The sequence below is a fragment of the Nomascus leucogenys genome, chromosome 23 (genome assembly GCF_006542625.1).
Source record: "Nomascus leucogenys isolate Asia chromosome 23, Asia_NLE_v1, whole genome shotgun sequence".
Classification (NCBI taxonomy): domain Eukaryota; kingdom Metazoa; phylum Chordata; class Mammalia; order Primates; family Hylobatidae; genus Nomascus; species Nomascus leucogenys.
In genome coordinates, this window is record NC_044403.1 from 33,124,192 (window position 1) to 33,148,025 (window position 23,834).

Sequence of the window (23,834 nt, forward strand, 5' to 3'; positions counted from 1 at the left end):
TGCTTCTTTTCTAAAACAGTTAAAGATAGTCCTAAGCTATCAAAAGTACATTTGCTGGCAAATATGGCTCTGAGAACACTAACAACAGTTCACTTGATCTTACAACTAATTAATGAGGTAGATGAGGTACATTTTGTTATTATCTCCATTTTATAAATGAAGGAAATGGACTCCCAGAGAGCTTAAAGGACTTGCCCAAGATCTCAGCTTGGGTCAAAGTCTTAGACTTTTCAGCTGGTCAGTACATCATAGTGCATGGGCACCAGTCTAGCTGGGTTCTAGTTTGGTCAATTATTAGAAGTGTGACCTTGGCCAAATTACTCAGCTTCCATATGATTTATGTCCCTTATCTGTGAAGTAGGAAAAAAAAATAGTAATTACCGGGATGGTTAATTTTACCTGTCAACTTGACTAGCCATGGGGTGCCCAGACTAAACATTATTTCTGGGCAAGGGCACTTCTAGATGAGATTAGCATTTGAATTAGCAAGGTAGATTCGCCTTCCCAACATGGGTGCACATCATCCAATTTGTTGAGGGCGTGAAATAGAAAAAGGGGAGCAAGGAGGAATTTGCCCCTTTATTCCTGTCTCACCTTGAGCTGAGACATCTAATTGCATTTTCTCCAGCCCTGGGACAGAGGTTTATGCCATCAGCTTCCCTGGTTCTTAGGCCTTTGGATTCTGGCTCAGACTGAATTACACCATTGCCTTTCCTGGGTCTCCAGGCTATAGACAGCAGATCATGGTACTCCTCACCCTCCATAATTGTGTGAGCCATTCCATATCAACCTACCTATCTAGCTTCTGCTGGTTCTGCTTCTCTGGAGAAGCATGATTAATATGCCACCTCAAGAGGATTTTCTGGGGAATAAATGGCACAGGATAAGCACTCAATAAATGCTAAATTATATCATTATTGTTGTCAGGGAAAGTACTGACAGAGCATAATCAGAACTCCCAGGAATGCCAGCTCCCTGATTCCTTTCCCCTGAAATCTTCCCAGGCCCCTCAGGACACACACACAGACACAAACACACACACACACACCATTGCCTTCACCCTCTCTTCCTTCCTCCTCACCTTCCAGCCCCCACCTCTATCTGGGAAGGCCTGCGCTGGTGGCTGCACTATATTGTTCTTAGTCCTTCACCATACAGTCTTTATGGCAATCCCAGCCTATCCATGTGATATGGTTTGGATTTGTGTCCCAGCCAAATTTCATGTCTAGTTGTAGTCCCCAGTGTTGGAGGGGCCTGGTGGGAGGTGATTGGATCATGATGGTGGATTTCCCCCTTGCTGCTCTCATGATAGTGAGTTCTCACAACATCTGGTTGTTTAAAAGTGTGTAGCACCTCCCGCTTTGCTCTGCCTTCCTCCTTCTCCAGCCATGTAAGGTGTGACTGCCTCCCATTGGCCTTCTGCCATGACTGTTTCTTGAGGCCTCCCGAGCCATGCTTCCTGTACAGCCTGTGGAACTGTCAGTCAATTCAACCTTTTCTAAAAACATATAAATTGCCCAGTCTCAGCAATGAGAGAATATAGCAATGAAAGAAAGGACTTCCTTTTTTCTTGTTTTTTTTTTTTTTTTTTTTTTTGAGATGGAGTCTCACTCTGTCACCCAGGCTGGACTGCAGTGGCACGATCTCGGCTCACTGCAAGCTCTGCCTCCCAGGTTCCCACCATTCTCCTGCCTCAGCCTTCTGAGTAGCTGGGACCACAGGAGCCCACCACCAAGCCTGGCTAATTTTTTGTATTATTAGTAGAGACGGGGGTTTCACCATGGTAGCCAGGATGGTCTCGATCTCCTGACCTTGTGATCTGCCCACCTCATCCTCCCAAAGTGCTGGGATTACAGGCATGAGCCACTGCGCCCAGCCTAAGACAAGACTAATACACCATGCCTGCTGTATTTAACAGAAGCGCTTGCTCAAAGGCTGACTGAATAGAAAGTTCTCTCTCATGAGCATGTTTGTCTCTCAGGAGCCCGCTCACCTCAGCACCTTCCTGGGTCAGTCATCCACAGCTATTTATCCATGCAGAACTGTGTCTGACAGATTGTGGAGGGTTTAGTAAAGTCAAAATCTTGCTTCTTGGGAACAGGCTCAGTGGATAACGTCTTCCCCAAGAGCTCTGGAGCTTCAGTGGGGGTGATAGCGTTACAGTAGGTAATCAGGCAGTCTGGAGAGCCCCCCCACCCACCAGGAACACCAGGCGACCATCAAGGGACAGTCAGGTAGTTGTTAATTGTCTCTCAAATAAGAATTGTTTGCTGCCAGCACCAGGGAAAGGCAGTCTCCCAACAGATAGAAAAAACCTGAAGCTGGTTATCAGCAGCTTCCCAGTGAGATCTTAGGAGTTGGGCAAGTGGGCTTGAGCATGCACACTGGGTGGTGAAGTGTCAGAGTTTAACCGGTTGATGACCTTATTAGAAGATTCAACTGGTGAGCATATACACAACTCCAGTAAACACAGTGGGCTTGTGCCCCCACCTCCACCCCCAAGTGCTGGTAGGCCACTGCACATGTGGACAGCCCACCCCAAGGGAGGAATCAGAGAAGGGATGGTCCCCAAACCCCGACCGCCACAACCTTGCCAATGTATAAAACTCCAGGTCAAGGGTCAAACCATGCACTTGATCTTTTGAGTGGCCCACCTGGCCCTCTTCCAAGTGTGCTTTACTTCCTTTTGTTCCTGCTCTAAAGCTTTTTAATAAATGTGCACTCCTGCTCTAAAATTTGCCTCCATCTTTCCATCTGCTTTGTGCTTCATGCCTCTCCGTCAAATTCTTTCTTCTGAGGAGGCAAGAATTGAGGCTGCAGCAGACCCATGTGGATTTACCACTGTTAACAACAGATCACGCTGCAGCGAAGGAGACAGAAACGCCACAAAAGACCCTGCAGCCGGTCAGGGAAGGAAGCCCAAGCGTCCCAGACGGCCAGCCCTACCAGGGGGACTAGCGCGAAGAGCCTAACTGTGCGTTCCTGGAGAGAGCGGGGGAGGGTTCAGAGCTGACAGCAGCACCAGGCCAGGAGTCCCACGCACACCCCAAGACTCATCTCCTTTCCTGCTCCCAGAGGGAGGAAACCACCCGGGCGGGAAGTGTGGTCCTGAGGCAGTCCATGTGCGTCTGGACTTGAACACAGCTGGATCCACTCTAGGTGCCTGTGGAGGACGATGGTTTCGGTGGTGTCCGGACGCACTGAGGCATTCTCTCTACCCTCATTCACTCGCCCGAGCTGTGCTGGGTCCCCAAAAGCCCCAGTGGGACTTCCTTGCCCGCACCAGCCCTTGCGCAGCTGGATGCAAGGGAAGCCGCATGTGATCTTTATGGATAGCTGCGCTGTCTTCAGACACTCAGAGCATCCCCCACTGACCTTAGCTTTCTGCCTTTCTAGCTCCTTTACAGTTGGGATGTGTTTTATTGTCGAGTTGCGCTATAGCAGAATGTCTGTGTCCACCACAATATGCCTGTGTTGAAACCCAATCCCCACTGAGATTATTCAGATGCGGTAATGAGGGTGGAGGCCCAAGACAGGATTAGGATGAAGGGCCCCAGGCTCCCCATTTCCGCTAGGCAAAGGTGCTGTGTGAAAACAACAGTCTGCAAACCAGGGGGCCACCTTCACCAAGAACGGCCAGCTGGCACCCTGATCTTGGACTTCAGCCTCCAGAACTGTGAGAAATAAATTGTTGTCAAAGCCATTTAGCCTATGGTAGTCTGTTTAGACAAGTCGTAAGAGTTATTTATATATTCTGGATATTGTGCCCTTATCAGATATATGATTTGCAAGTATTTTCTGCCATTCTATAAGTTGTCTTTTCACTTTCTTGATGGTATTTCTTGAAGCACAAAAGTTTTTCATTTTGAAGTCCAACTTATCTTTTATTTGGTTGCTTGTGTTTGTGATGTCACTTATAAGAAACTATTGCCTAATTCTGGGTCACAAAAATTTATACCTTTTTTTTCTAAGAGTTTTATAGTTTTAATCTTACAAATAGAGGTTTCCTTTTTTTTTTTTTTTTTTTTTTTTTGAGACAGAGTTTTGCTCTGTTGCCCAGGCCGGAGTGCAATGGCACAATCTTGGCTCACTGCAACCCCTGCCTCTTGCCCTTCTGCCTCTGCCCTTCCATGAAGACATCTTCAGCCTGCTCAGGCTGGACACACTGTGCCAGTCTTGCTATATGGATGGCCTCCACCCTGCTGCTCTTTCCTGCTTTGGTTCCCCCAGCCCTGGTATGGATGCTACCTTGCTCAGCTTTACTTTATACCTTTGGGACTAAGTTGTCTAGAAAGGAGAAGAGGAAATGTAGAATCTTGGTCTTTAGAATTAAAAGGCTGTCGTCTTTTTATTATGCCATGTTTCCTGCTTGCTGCATCATTTCAGGTTGTGAGGCAGATAACAAAGAGTTGCCTCTCCTAAAGGAACCCCCAAAGCATGAAACCACAGTGGGTGGTATAAGTGTTAAAAAGGAGATATTGACTAAGCACCCAACTTTTTTAAAGCCTACAAAGTTGTGAGTCTACTAGAGAAATATCAGGGAAATCTTTGTAGAGGAAAACTAAGAAAATGTTTAAGAAAGTACTAGTCAAGTAAATGTGAAGATAAATCACAGTCATCCATAAAAACATTCCATGGGAGAAAAGCCAGGAGTATAACAAGGTTGACAGCATCCTAGACTTGACCTCAAACCCCGTAGCATATCTGAATGTTCCCACAAAAGAGAAAACCTATCAAAGTAATTCATCTGGACACAGCTTCAGATAACTCACATTTTGACAATCATCAGAAAGCCCACATCCTAATGAAATCTCAAAAACATGCAGAATGTCAGAGTACCGCCTTTAATGAGCACTCAAATAGTTACCGTGGAGAGGAATTGTGTAGTGCAGTGAACATGTTAAGCCTTAAGAAGGACTAACACAATTTAGAAAACCCCAGAGATTTCACTATAAAGACAAGTTCTATGAAGGCAGTGTGTGGGAAAACTTTCAACCATAGCTCTAATCTTGTGTAACACCAAAGAATCCACATTGGAAATAAGCCCTATCAGTGTAACAAATGTGGAAAGGCCTTTGTTCAAAGTTCTAACCTAATTTCCCACCACAGAACTCACACTGGAGAGAAACCCTATGAAGGTAATGAGTGTGAAAGGGCATTCTCTCTGGGATCAACCATTATGAAGCATCAGGGGAACACTACTGGTGAGCAACCCTACCTACACATATGCAAAAAATGGGGAAAGGTCTTTGGTCAGCATCCAGCCTTCATTCGACATCTGGAAGTTCACACAGGGTAAAAATCTTATGAGCATACTGGATGTGGAAAACCCTAAATAACAGTTCTGCCCCCTTTGCCATGGAAGAGCAGACTGGTGAAAGCAGTGTACAAAGTAATAAAGACAATTTGATAAAGGCCATTTAAACCACAGGACAGACTAGATCTTAGAGAAGTACAGTTCCTCCAGGATGTGGCTGCTGTGTGCTGTGACCAGAAAGTAAATTTTACTGTACTAGTTTCAGCTGGAAAACAGTAAATATTTTTCTGAAACATTAATCTGACCTTGCCTCTCCCTGCTTAAATCCTTTAATGACTTCCCACATCTTATAGCAGCATTTCTCAAAGCTGCTAACAGCAGAGGTAATGTGGAAGGAAAATAAAGTAAGTAATATTAAAGTTTAAAATAACAAACATAACATAGGTAATAGTTACCATTTAGTGTAGGCTATTCAGAAGTTATATACAGGCTAAGAAATTTAAGCAGCCCCTACCAGCATTGCTAAGAAGTTGCAGCTGCGAGCTTATCTCAACTTTCCAAGCTTATCTCCGGCCTGGCGACTCCCACATTCTTCTGTAATTCCTGTTTTCCCTTACCCCAGGTCTGTCCAGCTTCAAGGTTGACTGGTCAAGATAACTAAATGTAAGTTTTCTCAGAATTGTCACAGGTTGAATAATTTACTTTCTTTGTCTGAAACTTGTATCCTGCCTTGTTTTTCATGCCTCAAACGACATATAAGCAAGCCTGCTTTCTTTGGCTGGGTCAGCAGCCATTTGGGGCATGAGCCTGCTGTAGACTTGGATGCCCGAATTAAAGTTCTCTTTGGTCTCCAACTGTCTCTTCGTCTTCCTTGGCTAAAGTCTTACTGCAACAGTAAGTGCTCACTAAATACCCCTAGTGAGTTTGGGATCAAGGGAGTAGGAAAGCAGGATGAAAAGAAATAGCAGTCAACAGGGGAAGTGAGAGATGTTGCAAAGGCCACTCTCAGAACGGACCCCACTATCCTTAAAAGAAAAGGCCGGCTTGTGCCAATGGGCCAGAGTGGAACAGGCATCCCATGGAGTATACCTGGAAGATTCCTGGGTCTTCTGCATGAGTTGCCCCTAATGCCCACAGTGTTTCTAAACGAGAAGGCAGGTATGTGGTACTTGGGGCGGCCATCTGTGTCAGCTAACTGCCTTTATCCAAAGTTAAAATAAACCTCATGTCTCTATGACAAGCAGGTAATTGCAACTTGGAGCCAGTCACCTGCTAAACTCCCACAGAGACAAGGAGGGAAGCTATCTTCCTTGGCCTTTATATTTCAAAGAAATCACTCCAAGTTCCTTAAGAAAGACATTCCTGGTTTATAAAATGGGCAAGAGGCTTATGCAGCTTTTTAAAAAATTTACAAACATTTCAAGAGGGCAAAAAAAGATTTTCCTATTACAAAGTTTTCTTAAAAATATGGTCTTAGTAAAGGGAAAGGAGTGTCTCTTCCCTTGGGCACCATGAAAAATCCAACTTTTAAAAAAATATTTAGGGCCGAGCGTGGTGGCTGACACCTGTAATCCCAGCACTTTGGAAGGCTGAGACGGGGGTGGATCGCTTGAGCTCAGGAGTTCAAGACCAGCCTGGGAAACATGGCAAAACACCACCTCTACAAAAAAATACAAAAATTACCTGGGCATGGTGGTGGGCGCCTGTGGTCCCAGCTACTCCGGAGGCTGAAGTGGGAGGATTGCTTAAGCCCAGGAGTCAGGCCATAATTGCGCCACTGCACTCTGGCCTGGGAGACGGAGAGAGACCCTGTCCCGCTCCCACCTCCAACCTCCCCCCAAAAAAATTAAAGAAGATTTAGTGTGGTGGCACGTTGCTTGTAGTCCCAGTTGCCTGGGAGGCTGAGGCAGGAGGATCGCTTGAGCCTGGGAGGTCGAGGTTGCAGCCTGGGCGACAGAGCAAAACCCCGTCTCTAAAAAATAAAATACCCGAGGCCGGGCGCGGTGGCTCACGCTTGTAATCCCAGCACTTTGGGAGGCCAAGGCGGGCGGATCACGAGGTCAGGAGATCGAGACCACGGTGAAACCCCGTCTCTACTAAAAAATACAAAAAAATTAGCCGGGCGTGGTGGCGGGCGCCTGTAGTCCCAGCTACTCGGAGAGGCTGAGGCAGGAGAATGGCGTGAACTGGGGAGGCGGAGCTTGCAGTGAGCCGAGATTGCGCCACTGCACTCCAGCCTGGGCGACAGAGCGAGACCCCGTCTCAAAAAAAATAAAATAATATAAAATAAAATAAAATACCCTATGGCTCTTCCCACAACTGCTCATTCTCTGACATCTTAATGATCCCACTGTCCCACTGAAGACAGGCTGCTTTCCTTTCCATTCTCGTAAGTCCTCCCTCCGGGCGCCCGTGCTCCTCACCTGGCCTCTCCCCTCACTCCGCTTCACCCTCGCCAGCCGCCCGTTCCGCACGCGCGTCTCAGCACCGAGCGGTTGGTTCTCGAATTCCAGCTCCACCGGAATAGGTCTGAAACCTCTCTGCACCTCGGCTTCCTCATTTAAGCTATGGCAGCAGCCTTCTCGAGGGGGCGATGAGGTCAAAAGACTACAGGTGGGAAGTGCTAGGTGCACAGCGGGCGCGAGCTGGATTCTGAGCTTGATCACTACTTGGAGGTGGGGGAAAAGGCACCCGAGAGAGGGGGACAGTGCGCGGCGCGACGTCCTAGGTCAGGAAGGGCCAGGTCCAGTGTACGGAGAACAACCCCGGCCTGAGAAGCGTCCGCAGGAACGCTCTATGTTGGGGTCCCTTCCTTCGCACCCACGCCGCCGGCGGCATCTCTGCACCTGCGCCCTCTCACCCGCAGATTCCGCCAAGGGCTTGTAGGGACTAACCAGGAAGGAACAGGACTGCCAGAGCATCGAGTACTATCAGCCGCCTAGAGCGGACCCACGAAACGTGGAATTCAATTGGTTGGTGAGCTGAAGGGCACGGCGGAAGTTCAGATTAGGCATTTCCGGTCCAGGGGGTTTGGCTCTCCGCGGCACGGGATTTAGCGTTCGCGCTCCTTCCCTTCCCGTGGTCGAGCTGAGTGAGTCCCGAGCTAGGGCGCCTGGTGCGGAGGTGCCGGAGTGGCGCCGGGGCGGGCGGGGACGGTGCCGGGGTTCTGAGAGCCCGAAGGACGGGCCCCGCGGCCTCAGTGACCCGTAGAGGACGCCTCGAGGGCGGCTGCGGGCTGCTGAGCGCCCGCTTTGTGTTGACGGAGGGGTGGTGTGAGGCACGAGCGGAGGCAGTGGGGCGTGCAGGTCTACGGGCTGTCGTCCAGGCTCCCGGGCAACACTGAGGCAGGGAAGCCAGAGGGACAAAAAAGGTCTCGCAGAGGAAGGGAGTTTGGGCAATGTCAGGGGACGAGCTGAATTGTGCTTTTTTTTTTTTTTAAGAAGAGAGAAAAGTGCATTTCATTTAGCAGGAATGTATTGACTGAAAGGGTAAGGCTGTGAGAGAGCTGTGGTGTGAAGGAGCTTCTGTTGTGGGAAAGGAAAGGAACAGGCAGGAGATGATATCTCACAGATGGGCTGGAACAAACAACACGTTCATTTAGTATACACTCGGTAAATGCTGACTTACTGATTAGGACAATTGAGACTTTGTATTGTTTGCGGTTTGCTAATACTGTGCTGAGCATTTTATACATCTTCTCATTTAACTCAATATAGTCACTTACGGAGTAGTGTCAATCTCATTTTATGGTCTGTGGAAAAACTCAAGTCAATTACCTGAGACCTCTGCATTAGTAAGTGGTGGATCCAAGGTTAGAACTCAGTCCTATTCGAGTCCCAGCCCATGCACCTAACAGCAGCATTACATGCCTGCCACATGCGTTTAGGAGTGAAGGCAGAGTACATTAAGAGGTACCGCTTGTGATTCACAAAGGACATAAGCAGCAGGGGCCAGTCAAAGGCAAGCCCTGTCTGAGGACTAGAAGATTCCCTCTGACCAAGGTATGCCTCAGCTGGAGACTGCGAAGACATCAATGAGCTTATGTTCCGCGGCCAGTCAGAAAATCTGTCCAACAGAGGCTTGAATGAAGATGAGACAGGGTTTGTTCCAGAGTTTGTTGTGAGATGCCAGGGCTCTAGAATGTGTCTCCAAGGTTCTCTTGTCAATCCTTTCCCCTTATTTCCTTTCAGATGCCCCTTGGCAAACTTCCCTTAACATCTTGGTGACGAGAACTGGGCCTTGCGGTCACCTAGAGCCAAAGGAAAAGGGCACATTTCCTCCTGAACTAAACTAAGGAATTTGTTTATGTGTAGAGGGCTGTGGGGAGGAGACTTGCTGTGTATGCCGAGGCCAATTGGGAAGGCTTTTGTGGGAGTGACACATGTCACTGCTAAAATAAAACCAGATGTGTGGTTTTAGATGTTATCTGTGTACTGACAGTTTTCAGTATATACCCAGCCAGCCCAACCTCACTCCTGAATTTTCAACTTGTATATCCAAATGCCCTAATTTTCCATTTATAAATCTAATAGGTATCTTAAACATTACTGTATTACAACTTTTACATTTAATCCTTCTGCAGCCTTACTCTTTTGAGTATATGGAAATTTCATAATTTCAGTTGCTCAGGTCAAAACTCTTGGTGTCTCGTCCTACATGAAATTCATCTGCAAATCCTATTGATGGTACCTTTGAAATGTATCCATAATCTGGCTGCTTTTTATCACTTCTGCCACCACCAGTCTGGTCCAAGACATTCATCTCTAGCTGGATTGTTGCTAGAACCTTCTGACTGGTTTCCTGTTTTTGTTCCTTACCCCCACCCCATAGTGTATTCAAAGCACCCTCAAAGCAGCAGCTGTAGAGACCACATCTGAGGTCATATCACTCTTCCCAGACATTCCAGGCACTTCCCATCCATTCAGAATAAAACCCATAGCCCTAAGGCCTACAAGGTACCCACCCCAGAGGGTACCCACCTCTTTTACCCTCCCCTAGTCTGTTTCAGCCCCTCTGGCTTCCTTGCCCGTCCTTGAACACAGGTGTGCTTGCATCTCAGAGCCTTTGCACTTGTGCCCTCCTCCTGCCTGGGATGTACCTCACTGATATCCACATGGTGCCTACCCTCACTCCATCCAGATCTCTGATTTGTTGTCACTTTATCGGAGGTGTCTTCCCTGGCCATCCTGTGTAAAATATCTCCTACCACCAGTCGCTGCCCTCATGCTGCATCATTAATTTTTTGTATCCTTTGTCGTCACCTGACACCACCTGGGCGTTGTGTTTGTGTGTCACACATACGTGTCAATTTCTCCATTTGCTCATTCACTGCCTTAGCACAAGAGCCTGATCCGCTGTTCTCAGCTGTTTGCCCTCTGCGCAGGACCTCATAGGTGGGCCTGGGAAATGCAGTCCATTGTCTCTCCTGGCCAAGTGCACCGCCACAGTCCTGGCTTTCACATGGTGGCCTCAGGATGCTGTCATCCCAGGGGCCTCAGGAAGGCCTCTCTTGAGACATGGAGAAGTATGGCAGGAAAGTGGGGAGGGGATATGGTCTCAAAGACCACTGGCTACTTAGTTCATCCACCTTTCCTGGGGTGTTCAGGCAGCTCATAATTGGGTCTCTGCTACCACAAAATGTCTGGGCCTAGAAGTCTCAGAGCACCTGTGGGGAGCAGAAGGTTGGTCAGGCCCCATCACCCTCCTCTCCCTGCAGCTCTGCCGACACCTCAGGACAAGCTCAGACACCTAGTGATGGCCGTCATGCAGCTCCTTCTTGGTGGGCTCCAGGTGAGTGGTCCTCATGGAGACTCTTCCATGTGACCTCAGCCTTTTCTTGGCAGGAGTCTGTCTATAAGGGGCTGGTCCGAGAGGGTGGACAGCTCCCTGTCTCCACCAATGTCCTCAGTTCCTGAGTTCAAGTCCCTGAAATGTACTTCTCACTGTTTTCCTGTCCCTGGACCAGGTACGGTAGAGGTCAGGGTTGGGGCACACCAAGATGAGCCAATATAGTGTCTGCCTTAAAGAGTTCACATTAGTGGGGAAGACAGGTACATGTTCCCAGAGGGATCTTACCAGTCCTAAGCCTAATGTCTTCTCCCTCCAGGTCCTGACCTGAGGGCTGCATCAGGATCTTGTCATTCCACATCATGGTTTCCTTTGAGGATGTGGCTGTACCCTTCTCCCAGGAGGAGTGGGACTGTCTGATCCCTGCTCAGAGGGGCCTCTACAAGGATGTGATGATGGAGACCTATGGAAACCTAGTCTCACTAGGTAAGTTCCATCCCTGGGGCTCAGCTCCTGGGCTTCCTGCTCCTTAACCTTGAGGATCAAGCTTGGGGCTCAGAGGCTCCTCACCCCCTGGGCCCAAAGACCAGACATTTTGACCCTGGTACCATGCAGGTCTGGTTTGCACAGAGAGGGGGACAGGTGGTACTGGGACCCTCCTTGATTTTTTTTTTTAATAGGCAATGTCCCTGTTGCCCATCCTGGGGTGCAGTGGTGAGACCGTAGCTCATTGTAACCTTGACATCTTTGGTTGAAGATATCCTCCTACCTCAGCCTCCCAAGTACCTGGGACTACAGGCATGGGCTACCATGCTTGTCTTATTTTATTTTTTTAGAGACAGAACCTCCATGTTCCCCAGGTTGGTCTCAAACTCCTAGCCTCAAGGAATCTTCCCACCTTGGCCTCCCATGCCTTTCCAACCCTCCCTGATTTATAGAAGGAGAATATTGTTCATTGTACACTTAGTACATCCCTATCCCCTGAATTAATATTTCTGCGTCTTGATGATCAGTGGTAGGATACACAGTTTATAAATGAACCTGAGGCTAACAAATACTGTCACTTTTCTTAAGTTTACACAGCCTATTGGTGGCAGATCTGGGATTTGGATCTGTTCAGTTTCAGAGCCCTGCTTTCCTTTCACTGGAATGTGCTCTTCCCTTTAGCCCTTTTTTTTTTTTTGGTTTCTACTAGCCTTTACTTGAGAAAATTTACACAAAAATCCTCAATGCAACATTTACAAGTGAATCTGTATAAATTCTATATGCCTCTTTCCCAAACTGAAAAATGGCTTTATGACAGGGGTCCATGACAATGTTATAAAAATACTTACTTAAACTGCATCATTCTCATTTATATTATACAGACCATTTTGGATAGCATGCTCAAAAATTGAGGAAAGCACATAACACCCCTGTTTTTAAAGCTTATTTGCTCTTGCATCAGTCTTTGGTCAAAGGCAAATACTTTTTGGATAAAACCAAGGTGTAATATCAATTAACTTTTAAACTAAAAGCACAAAATGTCCCAGTTGATAGTTTTGGCATGAGTAAAGGGAAGGGACATGAGAGAATGTCAGGTCCTACAAAGCTTAAGTTTAGGGTCACACTTGGGAACAAAAGCATCAACAAAATGAAATATTCTCTTCTCCTATCTTCTTGACATTTTGTCGCATCAGAAGAACATAACTAACAGAGTGGCTTTCATTGCTCCTAAAAAGGGGAAAGGCACCAGTCAGAAATAGGAAAGAAAACCTTGTTAGGTTAATGGTACATGATAGAATTTCACATTAAAAAGTTTAATGATGGAGGATGAGCATAGTGGCTTACACGTGTAATCCCAGCACTTTGGGAGGCTGAGGGCAGCGGATCATTTGAGGTCAGGAGTTCAAGACCAGCCCGGCCAACACGGTGAAACTCCATCTCTACCAAAAATACGAAAACCAGCCAGGCATGGTGGGGTGCGCCTGCACTCCCAGCCACTCTGGAGGCCGAGGAGGAAGAACTACCCAAACCCAGGAGGTGAAGGTTGCAGCAAGCTGAGATAGCACCATTGCACTTCAGCCTGGGCGTCACAGCAAGACTCTGTCCCAAAAAAAAAAAAAAGTTTAAGAATGGATCTTAACCCACATATTATTTTCTCTACTTGGATGCATCCTCTGTAACTTAGTATGTGTAATACTGAAGATCTGTACTCAACATCTGCTGCCTATGGTAAGGATCTGCAGCCAGGTTCTCAGAAGCAGTACCTACCAATTCTTAACAGCAGATGGCAATGTTGTACAAGTTAACGACAGAACTACTTTTATGCCACATGAGAGGAAGATACAAGGAGTCAAAAGGGGAAAAAAACAGGTTTGGGTTCATAGTAGCAGGAACATTAACAGAATAGCCTGAGATTTTGACAACATAACTCATTCCCTCTTCCACCTTTGTACTTTATCGGGTCAACACATCAGGGTTCTCTAACAATTCCAGTATTCTGCTTCTTTACTGTAAGATACATGTAATTCTTGCCACTGTGATTAAATAAGCCCTGTAATAGTCAGCAGGGCTAAAAAGAGATTACAGAAAGGATAAACTCCTACTTACTTTCTTGAGAGATGTGGGAAAGATTTCAAGTGACAGCATTTTTCATAACTGTTTATAAACATGGTCATTTATATCCACATTTTCTCTTATTTACATTAGTTTTGGCCCTTAGGCACCTCATATTCCTGCAGTGATTATTGGCTTTGCTTTCATTGGCTTTGTATTTTTAAGTATTTACTCTCTTAATGGCCCTCCTAGATATCTATTTTATACATCATATCTCTTAATTCTCTAGATGGAACACTGAAGGACAGGAATTAAGTAAGTGACTGGCCATGCAAGAAGAGTTGGAAATTTTACTTATTTTTCCTTGGTAGAAGTTATGTTAAAAATTCAAGCAACCACATATCTAACAGAAGAGTTTTATCTAGGATGTATAAAAAAACTCTGACAACTCAATAGTAAAAACAACAAATGACCTAAATAGAAAATAGACAACAGACATGAACAGACATTTCACCGAAGAGGATATATAGATGGCAAATTAGCACATGAAAAGATACTCAACATCATTAGCTTAACATACTTTCCATCACTGGAAAATGCAAATTAAAACCACATGTGTTATCATTACACACATCTATGTGAATGGTTAAGATAAAAAATAGTAGTAATACCAAATGCTGGTGAGGATGTGAAGAAACTGGATCAGTCATACATTGCTGTATGAATTGTATGAGTGGCTGTATGTAAAAGGTACAGCCACTCTGGAAAAAAGAGTAGGGTAGTTTCTTACAAAAATATACGTGTTTACCACACAACCCAACAATTGCCCTTTTGAGCATTTATCCCAGAAAATGAAAATGTATGTTCACATAGGCCGGGTGCGGTGGCTCACTCCTGTAATCCCAGCACTTTGGGAGGCTGAGGCGGGTGGATCATGAGGTCAGGAGATCAAGACGATCCTGGCTAACACGGTGAAACCCCGTCTCTAATAAAAATACAAAAAAAAATTTAGCCGGGGCTGGCGGGCGCCTGTAGTCCCAGCTATGTGGGAGGCTGAGGCTGGAGAATGGCGTGAACCTGGGAGGCGGAGCTTTCAGTGAGCCGAGATGGTGCCACTGCACTCCAGCCTGGGCGACAGAGCGAGACTCCATCTCAAAAAAAAAAAAAAGTTCATATAAAAACCTGTACGTGAATGTTCACAGCAGCTTTATTAGTAAGGGCAAAAAACTGAAAACAACTTTTATGTCCTTTAGTAGGTGAATGGTTAAGCAAACTGGTACATCCATACCATGGAATGCTACTCAACAAACAAAATAACTGCCCAGACTTTACCATGATGCAATATATGCATGTAAGAAGTCTGACTTATACCCCCTAAATATATAAAACATTTTTAAAAGAAAAAAAGGAAGAAACTTGATACATGCAACAACTTGGATGGATTTCAAGGGAATTATCCTGAATGAAAAAAGTCAACCTCATAAGATTACATTCTATATGATTCCATTCATACAACATTCTTGAAATGACAAAATTACAGAGATGGAGGACAGAACAGTGGTAGCCATAGGTTGGAGTAAGGGGATAAGAAAGGGATGTGGCTGTGGCTGTAAAAGGGCAGCACAAGGGATCCATGTGATAGAACTATTCTGTCTTGTGATGGTGGTCACATGAAATCTACACGTGCGATAATACTGCATAGAATTAAATACACATACACGAAAAACGTTCAAGCAGTTGAGCACAAATATTTTAATTGTCTGAAATGACATTTTCTTTAAGAATTATCTACAGTTTAAAGCTCACTTTTATGAAGTGTCACATCCATCACCATTTTAAGAGACATAAAATCATGAAAAGATATCACCAGAAGCTACTCAAACGTTTCAGCTAAGGGTAAAGAGAAAGTTAAGAGTGTTTTCACAAGGAAATTGAAAGAGGGCAATCTGAATGAAGTCAACATGGTCACACAGAAATCTTGGTAAAAGAACTAGAAAGGAAGCCCAAACTGCTGAGCAAGTGGGAGAAGAAAAGAAAACATGGTTCAAACAGATCACACAAGGGAACCCAGGACAAATACTGACTTTGGCATTATCTAGGTAACCCTTATTTTTTTGTCATAGGTGATTCTAATAATAGACCTATTGTTGCAAAACCAGTCAAAATCCTACCAAATTAAAAAGAAGTCCCTCATTGACTTGTTGGGTGTAGGTGGTACCCCATATCCTCGCACACCAAAAGAGATCATTTCTGGCAAGAAACCTCCAACATTCCTTGATGGTGCTGTTGGTAGGATGCCTTAGGCCAGGCACATCGCAGCAATGTTCTGCTGGCTGAGGTACAAAGTGGGAGGAGAATATGCCTCATTCATTATTCAATCAACTTCTTGGCCTTGAAGCATCACAGGTAGAAGACCTGCCAGGTGGCTAGTCCAATGAAGCAGAACATTGAAAAGATGCTGAAGTATAGGACCCGAGTGTTCGTTGACTCACTGGTATCACCATCTCCTCTTCTCTCTTCTTCATGTAGGCAAAATCATTAACAATAGATTCTGAAAGGTCTTCTAGGTGTTGCAGCTTCACCTCTAATGGTTTGAGCTTCTCAACTTTTGCAATCTCTTTGTAATTTTTCACCTCCACTCCATGCTTCATGTCTAGGATCACGAGTTGGTCAGGTATCCGCCCTGTTCCCTTGCTCTCAAAACACTTCAAACATGTCATAATCTTCAGTGGTAAAGGCAGATTTCCCCTTGGTTGCATCCTCTTTGGAGTAGAAAATATGGCCAGCAGAATCTGTGATCTTGAGGTGGCTGTACATGCCGCCAGTGCCCCCAGACTGGTTAGAGATCTCGTATGTGCCAGTCACTAGTAGGCCTTGTGGATCTCCTCATGGAGGCACTTGCGAGAGTTAATGGGCAGATGGAAGAAGATGGCGAGGACCAAGCTGGGGCCCAGCAGGAACAAAAGCAGCAAGGCTGACGGACAAGGGCCATGATGGACTGGTGGGCCAGACAAACCAGACATGGTGCTGGAGACTCATTCCCCCTTTAGCCCTTCTGCTGGGGTTCAACACCCCCCACTATGAGTCATCTACCGTGATGTGTTCAGGCCCCAACGCTGTCCTATCTATGCTGCCTGTCCCCCTGAAAAGCTAGTTTTGGCCTTTCTTCAGCTTAGGCAGAGGCCTGTGTCTCCACGGTTAGAGACCAGGTGGCAGAGAAGGACACAACCAGCTCAAAGACTCAGACCACAGGTCCATCCTGCCCTCTACCTGGGATGAATTTTCAGGTCTTGCTTCCTTTCTCTGGAGCAGGACTTCAAGCTTCCAAACCTGATGTCATCTCGAGGCTGGAGCGGGGGGACGAACCATGGACCCCTCACATCCTGAGAACTCAGGGGAGCTGGAGGCACAAGAGAGAAGGTGAGTTTGCCCCCACTCTGCTTCTGTGGTAGGTGCTGCAGCTTCACTCACGAATCCCTTCTCTACAAGCTCCAGACAAATCTCTTGTTACCCTCAGGCCTTTGCTTTCCTCCTCCTTTTTCTATCTTGTCCTCTTTTCTTGCTGTTATTTGCCCCTGTTATCTGTCCATAAGTAGTTTTGTGTTTTATTTACCCTAGAAAATGCTCTTTCAGCCACAAAAAATAGCTCAAGTGTCTTTCCCTGGCAGCTGGCTCCCAGTCCCTTCACTTCTATGTCATCCACTCCTTAGGCTGTTTGGGAAAAATGCTAATTACGTTTTTCCTCTGCTCTGACACCACAGCAACAATCAACAAAAACTTCGTGCAAAAAAAATTATTAAAAAAAAAAAATCAAAAAAAAACAAAAAAACAAACTTCATGACCAAATGTATGGAGGGTTTTTCCCATGCTCCAAGCGGCTGTAATTCAATTCAATTCTTGTGCTCTCTTGGAGATAGCCTCAGATCCCACAGGCTCAGTCTCTGAGACTGTCCCCTCAAGGCACTAGTTGTAAGTTCGGGGTTTCCAAACTTGAGACCAACAGGATTCAAGTTGGGATTCCCATGACCCTCACTTTGGGTTCTATTAATTTGCTGGAGCAGCTCACAGAACTCAGGGAAACACTCAGATTTACCAGTTTAGGCTGGGTGCAGTGGCTCATGCCTGTAATCCCAGCAATTTGGGAGGCCGAGGTGGGCAGATCACTTGAGGTCAGGAGTTCGAGACCAACCTGGCCAATATAGTGAAACCCCGTCTCTACAAAAAATACAAAAATTAGCCAGGCATGGTGGCGTGCATCTGTAGTCCCAGTTACTTGGGCAGATGAGGCATGAGAATCACTTGAACCCAGGAGGCAGAAGTTGCAGTGAGCTGAGATCATGCCACTGCACTCCAGCCTGGGTGGCAGAGTGAGACCCTTTCTCAGAAAAGAAAAAAAAAAGATTTACCAATTTATTATAGAGGATAAAGATGAAGAAATTTGTAGGCAGAGGTATGCGGGAAGGGGTGTGGAGTTTTCATGCCCTCCCTGGGTGCATCACCCTCTAGGATCCTATCCACTTAGCTATCCAGCAGCTCTCTGAACCCTGCCCTCTTAGGTTTTTATATAGGCTTTATTATGTAGGTATGATTGATCAAACCATTGGCCATTGGTGATAAACTTAACCTTTAGCTCCTTTCCCCTCTCTGAGTTTGGGGCGTTGGGGCTGAGAATCCCAATCATGTAACCATGACTTGGCCTTTCCAGTGACCAGCTTCATCCTAAAGCTGTCAGTCAACATAAGCCTACGGAAAGACAGCACTTTGGAGATTACAAGGATTTTAGGAGTTGTATGCCAGGTCATGGGGATGAAGACCAAATATATATTTCACACTATCCCACAGGGTTTGTTGGCCAGCTCTGTTTTGGCTGCTTGGAGACACCACTTAGAGAGACGTTCTCTTCCAAGTCTCTCATTCCTGCTGTTATTCACTCAGAGCATCCCAGGCTGATTCTGGGTCTTAGGGAAACAGATGAGCTAGAAAGCGTCTCTTCCTGTGTAGTGGGGGACCTGGGCATGTAAACAGTAAGCAGAGCAGAGTCCTAGGGCTCTGCGCTACCACACAGCTAACATTGGTCATTGGTGCTTGATGCAGTCCTGGCACTGTGCTGTCACAATGAATTTATGGAATTTGCCAATATCTCTGCACAATTGGTGCCCAGGAAACTGATCACACAGCCAGCCAGGGACAGAACAGCGTTAGGTCCCTGGCAGATTGGTCTCAGCCCCATACACTTATTTTTTTTTTTTAAAGAACCAGCTTATTCAGGTGTAATTAACATATAATATGTTAACAAGTATTTAAAGTATATGATTTTATATCTTTTGACATATGTATACACGTGAAACCATTGCTACAATCTAGGGCAGACATATCCATCACCCCCAAAAGTTTTCTCCTCCTTCATCATCTTTCACTCCTTCCCACCTTTCTCACCCCTTCCTACTTCTATCCTGAAGCAATTACTGATCTCCTTTCTGTCACTATAAATTATATATAAACTTTATTTTTTGAGACGGAGTCTCACCCTGTCACCTAGGCTGGAGTGCAGTGGCACGATCTCGGCTCACTGCAAGCTCCACCTCCCGGGTTCACGCCATTCTCCTGCCTCAGTCTCCTGAGTAGCGGGGACTGCAGGCGCCCACCACCACGCCTGGCTAATTTTTTGTATTTTTAGTAGAGACGCGGTTTCACCGTGTTAGCCAGGATGGTCTCGATGTCCTGACTTCGTGATCTGCCCACCTCGACCTCCCGAAGTGCTGGGATTGCAGGCATGAAGCACTGCACCCGGCCTTTTATATTCTTTTGAATAAACCAAACTTTATGTAATTTTATGTTTCTTCTCCACTAGCTTTTTAGTTGTACATTCTTTTTTAAGTGATGACTCTAATGATTAAATATGTCTCTTTGACTTACTGTGGTATACCTTAATATTTTTACCACTTCTTGAAAAATGCAAGATCCTTACGTTTCCTTTTGTCCCTCTCCTGCCTTTCATTATTATTGTCACTTATTTTGTACTAGCTACTTTGAAACCTCACCAGAGAGTTTATTCTGTTGCTATTTTTGATGGTAAATATACATTTAGAGTTACCCTTTCTAGTGTTTTTCATTCCTTTCTGCAGTTCTGTGTTTTTGTCTAAGATCATTATTTTCAGTTTGAATATTTCCCTCTAGTATTTCTTGTACTTAAGTTAGCATTATTCTGTGAGCTTTTGTTTGTCTGAAAATGTCTTTATTTTCCTTTCTTGATTTTTTCCTTTATTCTATGGATATGATGTATTAATTGATTTTTGGACGCTAAACAAACCTTGCATTTCTGGGATAAATCCCACTCAGTAATGGTGTATAATTTTTATATATATATTGTGGAATTTGATTTGCTAGTATTTTGTTGGGGAATTTTGTGTCTGTATTCATTTGAGATGCTGATCTGTTGTTTTATTGCCTGTTTTTGGTGTCAGAGTAATACTGTTTTCATTGAATGAATTGGGAAGTGTTCTCTTTTGTTTTTTTTGGAGGAGTTTGTGAAGAATTTGTATTAAGCCTTTTTTCTATTCTCTAGTTCATTAGTTTCTGTTATATTCCTTATTTTCTACCTTCTGCTTGATTTGGGTTTAGTTTTGTTTTTTTGTTTGTTTGTTCGTTTTCCCCAGTGTTTTAAGGTAGAAGATTAGGTTGTTGATTTACTCACTTTAAAAAAAAATGTAGGCATTGAGGAAGGGGCCAAGATGGCCAAATACAAACAGCTCCCGTCTGCAGCTCCCATTGAGACCAACACAGAAGATGGGTGATTTCTGCATTTCCAACTGAGGTACCCAGTTCATCTCACTGGGACTGGTTAGGTAGCGGGTGCAACCCATGGAGAGGGAGCAGAAGCAGGGAGGACCATCGCTTCACCCAGGAAGTGCAAGGAGCTGGGGGACCTCCCTCCCCCAGCTAAGGGAAGCCATGAGGGACTGTGCTACCCGGCCTGGGTACTACACTTTTCCCATGGTTTTTACAATCTGCAGATCAGGAGATTCCCTCATGAGCCTACACCACCAGGGTCCTGGGTTTCAAGCACAAAACTGGGCGGCTGTTTAGGCAGGCACTGAGCTAGGTGCAGGAGTTTTTTTCATACCCCAGTGGCACCTGGAATCCCAGTGAGACAGAACTATTTGCTCCCCTGGAAAGGGGGTTGAAGCCAGGGAGCCAAGTGGTCTCACTCAGTGAGTCCCACTCCCATGGATCCCAGCAAGCTAAGAAACATTGGCTTGAAATTCTCACTGCCAGCACAGCAGTCTGGAGTCAACCTGGGACATTCGAGCTTGGAGAGGGAAGGAGCACCTTCTGACATTACTGAGGCTTTAGTAGGTGGTTTTCCCCTGACAGTGCTAAGGAGACGAGGAGGTTTGGACTAGGCAGAACACCACAGTGCGGCAAAGCAGCTGTGACCAAACTGCTTCTCTAGATTTCTCCTCACTGGACAGGGCATCTCTAAAGGAAATACAGCAGCCCCAGTCAGGAGCTTACAGATAAAACTGTCACCTCCCTGGGACAGAGCGCCTGGAGGGAGAGGCAGCTGTGGGCGCAGCTTCAGCGGACTTAATCTTTCCTGCCTGGCTGTGAAAAGAGCAGCTGATCCTGACAAAGGGAATTCTCCCAGCACAGCACACCAGTTCTGCTGAGGGACAGACTGCCTCCCCAAGTGGGTCCCTGAACCCCATGCCTCCTGACTGGGAGACACCTCTTAACGGGTCAAGAGACACCTCATACAGGAGAGCTCCAGATGGCATCAGGTCAGTGCCCCTCTGGGATGAAGCTTCTAGAGGAAGGAGCAGGCAGCAATCTTTGCTGTTCTGCAGCCTCCACTGGTGATAACCAAGTCAACAGGGTCTGGTTTGGACCTCCATCAAACTGCAGCAGACCTGCAGAAGAGGGGTCTGACTGTTAGAAGAAAAACTAACAAACACAAAGCAACAATAACAACATCAACAAAAAAGACCCCCCCACACACACACAAAAACCCCATCCAAAGGTCATCAGCCTCAAAGATCAAAGGTAGATAAATCCACGAAGATGAAGAAAAACCAGTGCAAAAACACTGAAAATTCCAAAATCCAGAATGCCTCTTCTCTTCCACATGATCACAACTCCTCTCCAGCAAGGGCACCAAACTGGATGGAGAATGACATTGATGAATTGACAGAAGTAGGCTTCAGAAGGTGGGTAATAACAAACTCCTCTGAGCTAAAAAAAAAAAACCATGTTCTAACCCAGTAAGGAAGCTAAGAAACTTGATAAAAGGTTACTGGAACTGCTAACTAACCAGTTTAGAGAGGAACATAAATGACCTGATGGAGCTGAAAAACACAACACAAGAACTTCGTGAAGCATTTACAAGTATCAATAGCTGAATTGATCAAGTGGAAGAAAAGATATCAGAGATTGAAGATCATCTTGCTGAAATAAGGCATGAAGACAAGATTAGAGAGAAAAGAATGAAAAGGAATGAACAAAGCCTCCAAGAAATATGGGTCTATGTGAAAAGACCAAACCTACGATTGATTGGTGTATCTGAAAGCAATGGGAAAAATGGAACCAAGTTGGAAAACGCACTTCAGGATATTATCCAGGAGAGCTTCCCCAACCTAGCAAGATATGCCAACATTCAAATTCAGGAAATACACAGAACACCACTAAGATACTCCACAAGAAGATCAAACCCAAAATACATAATCATCAGAATCTCCAAGATTGAAATGAAGGAAAAAATGCTAAGGGCAGCCAGAGAGAAAGGTCAGGTCACCTACAAAGGTAAGCCCATTAGACTAACAGTTGATCTCTCTGCAGAAACCCTATAAGCCAGATAAGAATGGGGGCCGATATTCAACATTCTTAAAGAAAAGAATTGGGCTGGGCGTGGTGGCTCACACCTGTAATCCCAGCACTTTGGGAGGCTGAGGTGAGCAGGTTACCTGAGGTCAGGAGTTCGAGACCAGACTGACAAACATGGAGGAACCCTGTATCTACTTAAAAATACAAAAATTAGCCAGGCATGGTAGCACATGCCTGGGAGGCACAGGTTGCAGTGAGCTGAGATTGCGCCATTGCACTCCAGGCTGGGCAATAAGAGCAAAACTCCATCTCCAAAAAAAAAAAAAAAGAATTTTCAATGCAAAACTTCATATCCAGCCAAACTAAGTTTCATAAGTGAAAGAGAAGTAAAACCCTTTCCAGACAAGCAAATGATGAGGGATTTTGTCAGTAGCAGGCCTGCCTTACAAGAGCTCCTGAAGGAAGCACTAAATATGGAAATGAAAATCTGGTACCAGCCACTGCAAAAACACACCTCAGAGAATACTATAAACACCTCTATACAAATTAGAAAATCTAGAAGAAATGGATAAATTCCTGGACACATAAACCCTCCCAAGACTAAACCAGGAAGATGTCAAATCCCTGAATAGACCAATAACAAGTTCTGAAATTGAGGCAGTAATTCATAGCCTACCAACCAAAAAAAAGCCCAGGAGCAGATGGATTCACAGCAAAATTCTACCAGAGGTATAAAGAGGAGCTGGTACCATTCCTTCTGAAACTATTCCAAACAATAGAAAAAGAGGGACTCCTCCCTAACTCATTTTATGAAGCCAGCATCATCCTGATACCAAAACCTGACAGAGACACACACACAAAAAAAAGAAAATTTCAGGTCAATATCCCTGATGATCATCGATGTGAAAATGCTCAATAAAATACTGGCAAACTGAATCCAGCAGCATATCAAAAAGCTTATTCATCACGATCAAGTCAGCATCATCCCTGGGTTGCAAGGCTGATTCAACATATGCAAATCAATAAATGTAACCCATCACATAAACAGAACCTGTGACAAAAACCGCATGGTTATCTCAATAGATGCAGAAAAGGCCTTCGATAAAATTCAACATCGCTTCGTGTTAAAAACTCTCAATCAACTAGGTATTGATGGAACATGTCTCAAAATAATAAGAGCTATTTATGAAAAACCCATAGCCAATATCATACTGAATAGGCAGAATCTGGAAACATTCCCTTTGAAAACCGGCACAAGACAAGGATACCCTCTCACCACTCCTATTCAATGTAGTATTGGAAGTTCTGGCCAGGGCAATCAGGCAAGAGAAAGAAATAAAGAATATTCAAATAGGAAGAGAGGCAGTCAAATTGTGTCTATTTGTGGATTACATGATTGTGTATTTAGAAAACCCCATTGTTGGCCAGGCAC

At 45.3% G+C, this 23,834-nt stretch overlaps 1 protein-coding gene and 2 pseudogenes across 2 annotated transcripts in view; 1 reads left to right on the forward strand and 2 right to left on the reverse strand.

The window, feature by feature from the left end:
* Nucleotides 1-7,558: 7,558 nt before the first annotated feature.
* On the reverse strand, nt 7,559-8,178 carry LOC105739746 (annotated as a pseudogene).
* Nucleotides 8,179-8,269: 91 nt separating this feature from the next.
* Nucleotides 8,270-23,834, forward strand: part of LOC100603526 (zinc finger protein 252-like) — a 35,481-nt gene continuing 19,916 nt past the window's right edge. The window contains exons 1-3 of one of the 2 annotated variants that reach the window (XM_030804620.1): nt 8,270-8,348; nt 11,364-11,530; nt 16,895-17,002. In XM_030804620.1, coding sequence (XP_030660480.1) covers nt 11,407-11,530; nt 16,895-17,002 — 232 coding nt within the window. In that variant the 5' untranslated portion in view covers nt 8,270-8,348; nt 11,364-11,406. Of the gene's footprint in view, nt 8,349-11,363; nt 11,531-16,894; nt 17,003-23,834 lie in introns of those variants that run through there. The other variant, XM_030804621.1, reaches the window with a different exon arrangement.
* Nucleotides 15,953-16,617, reverse strand: LOC101178421 (annotated as a pseudogene).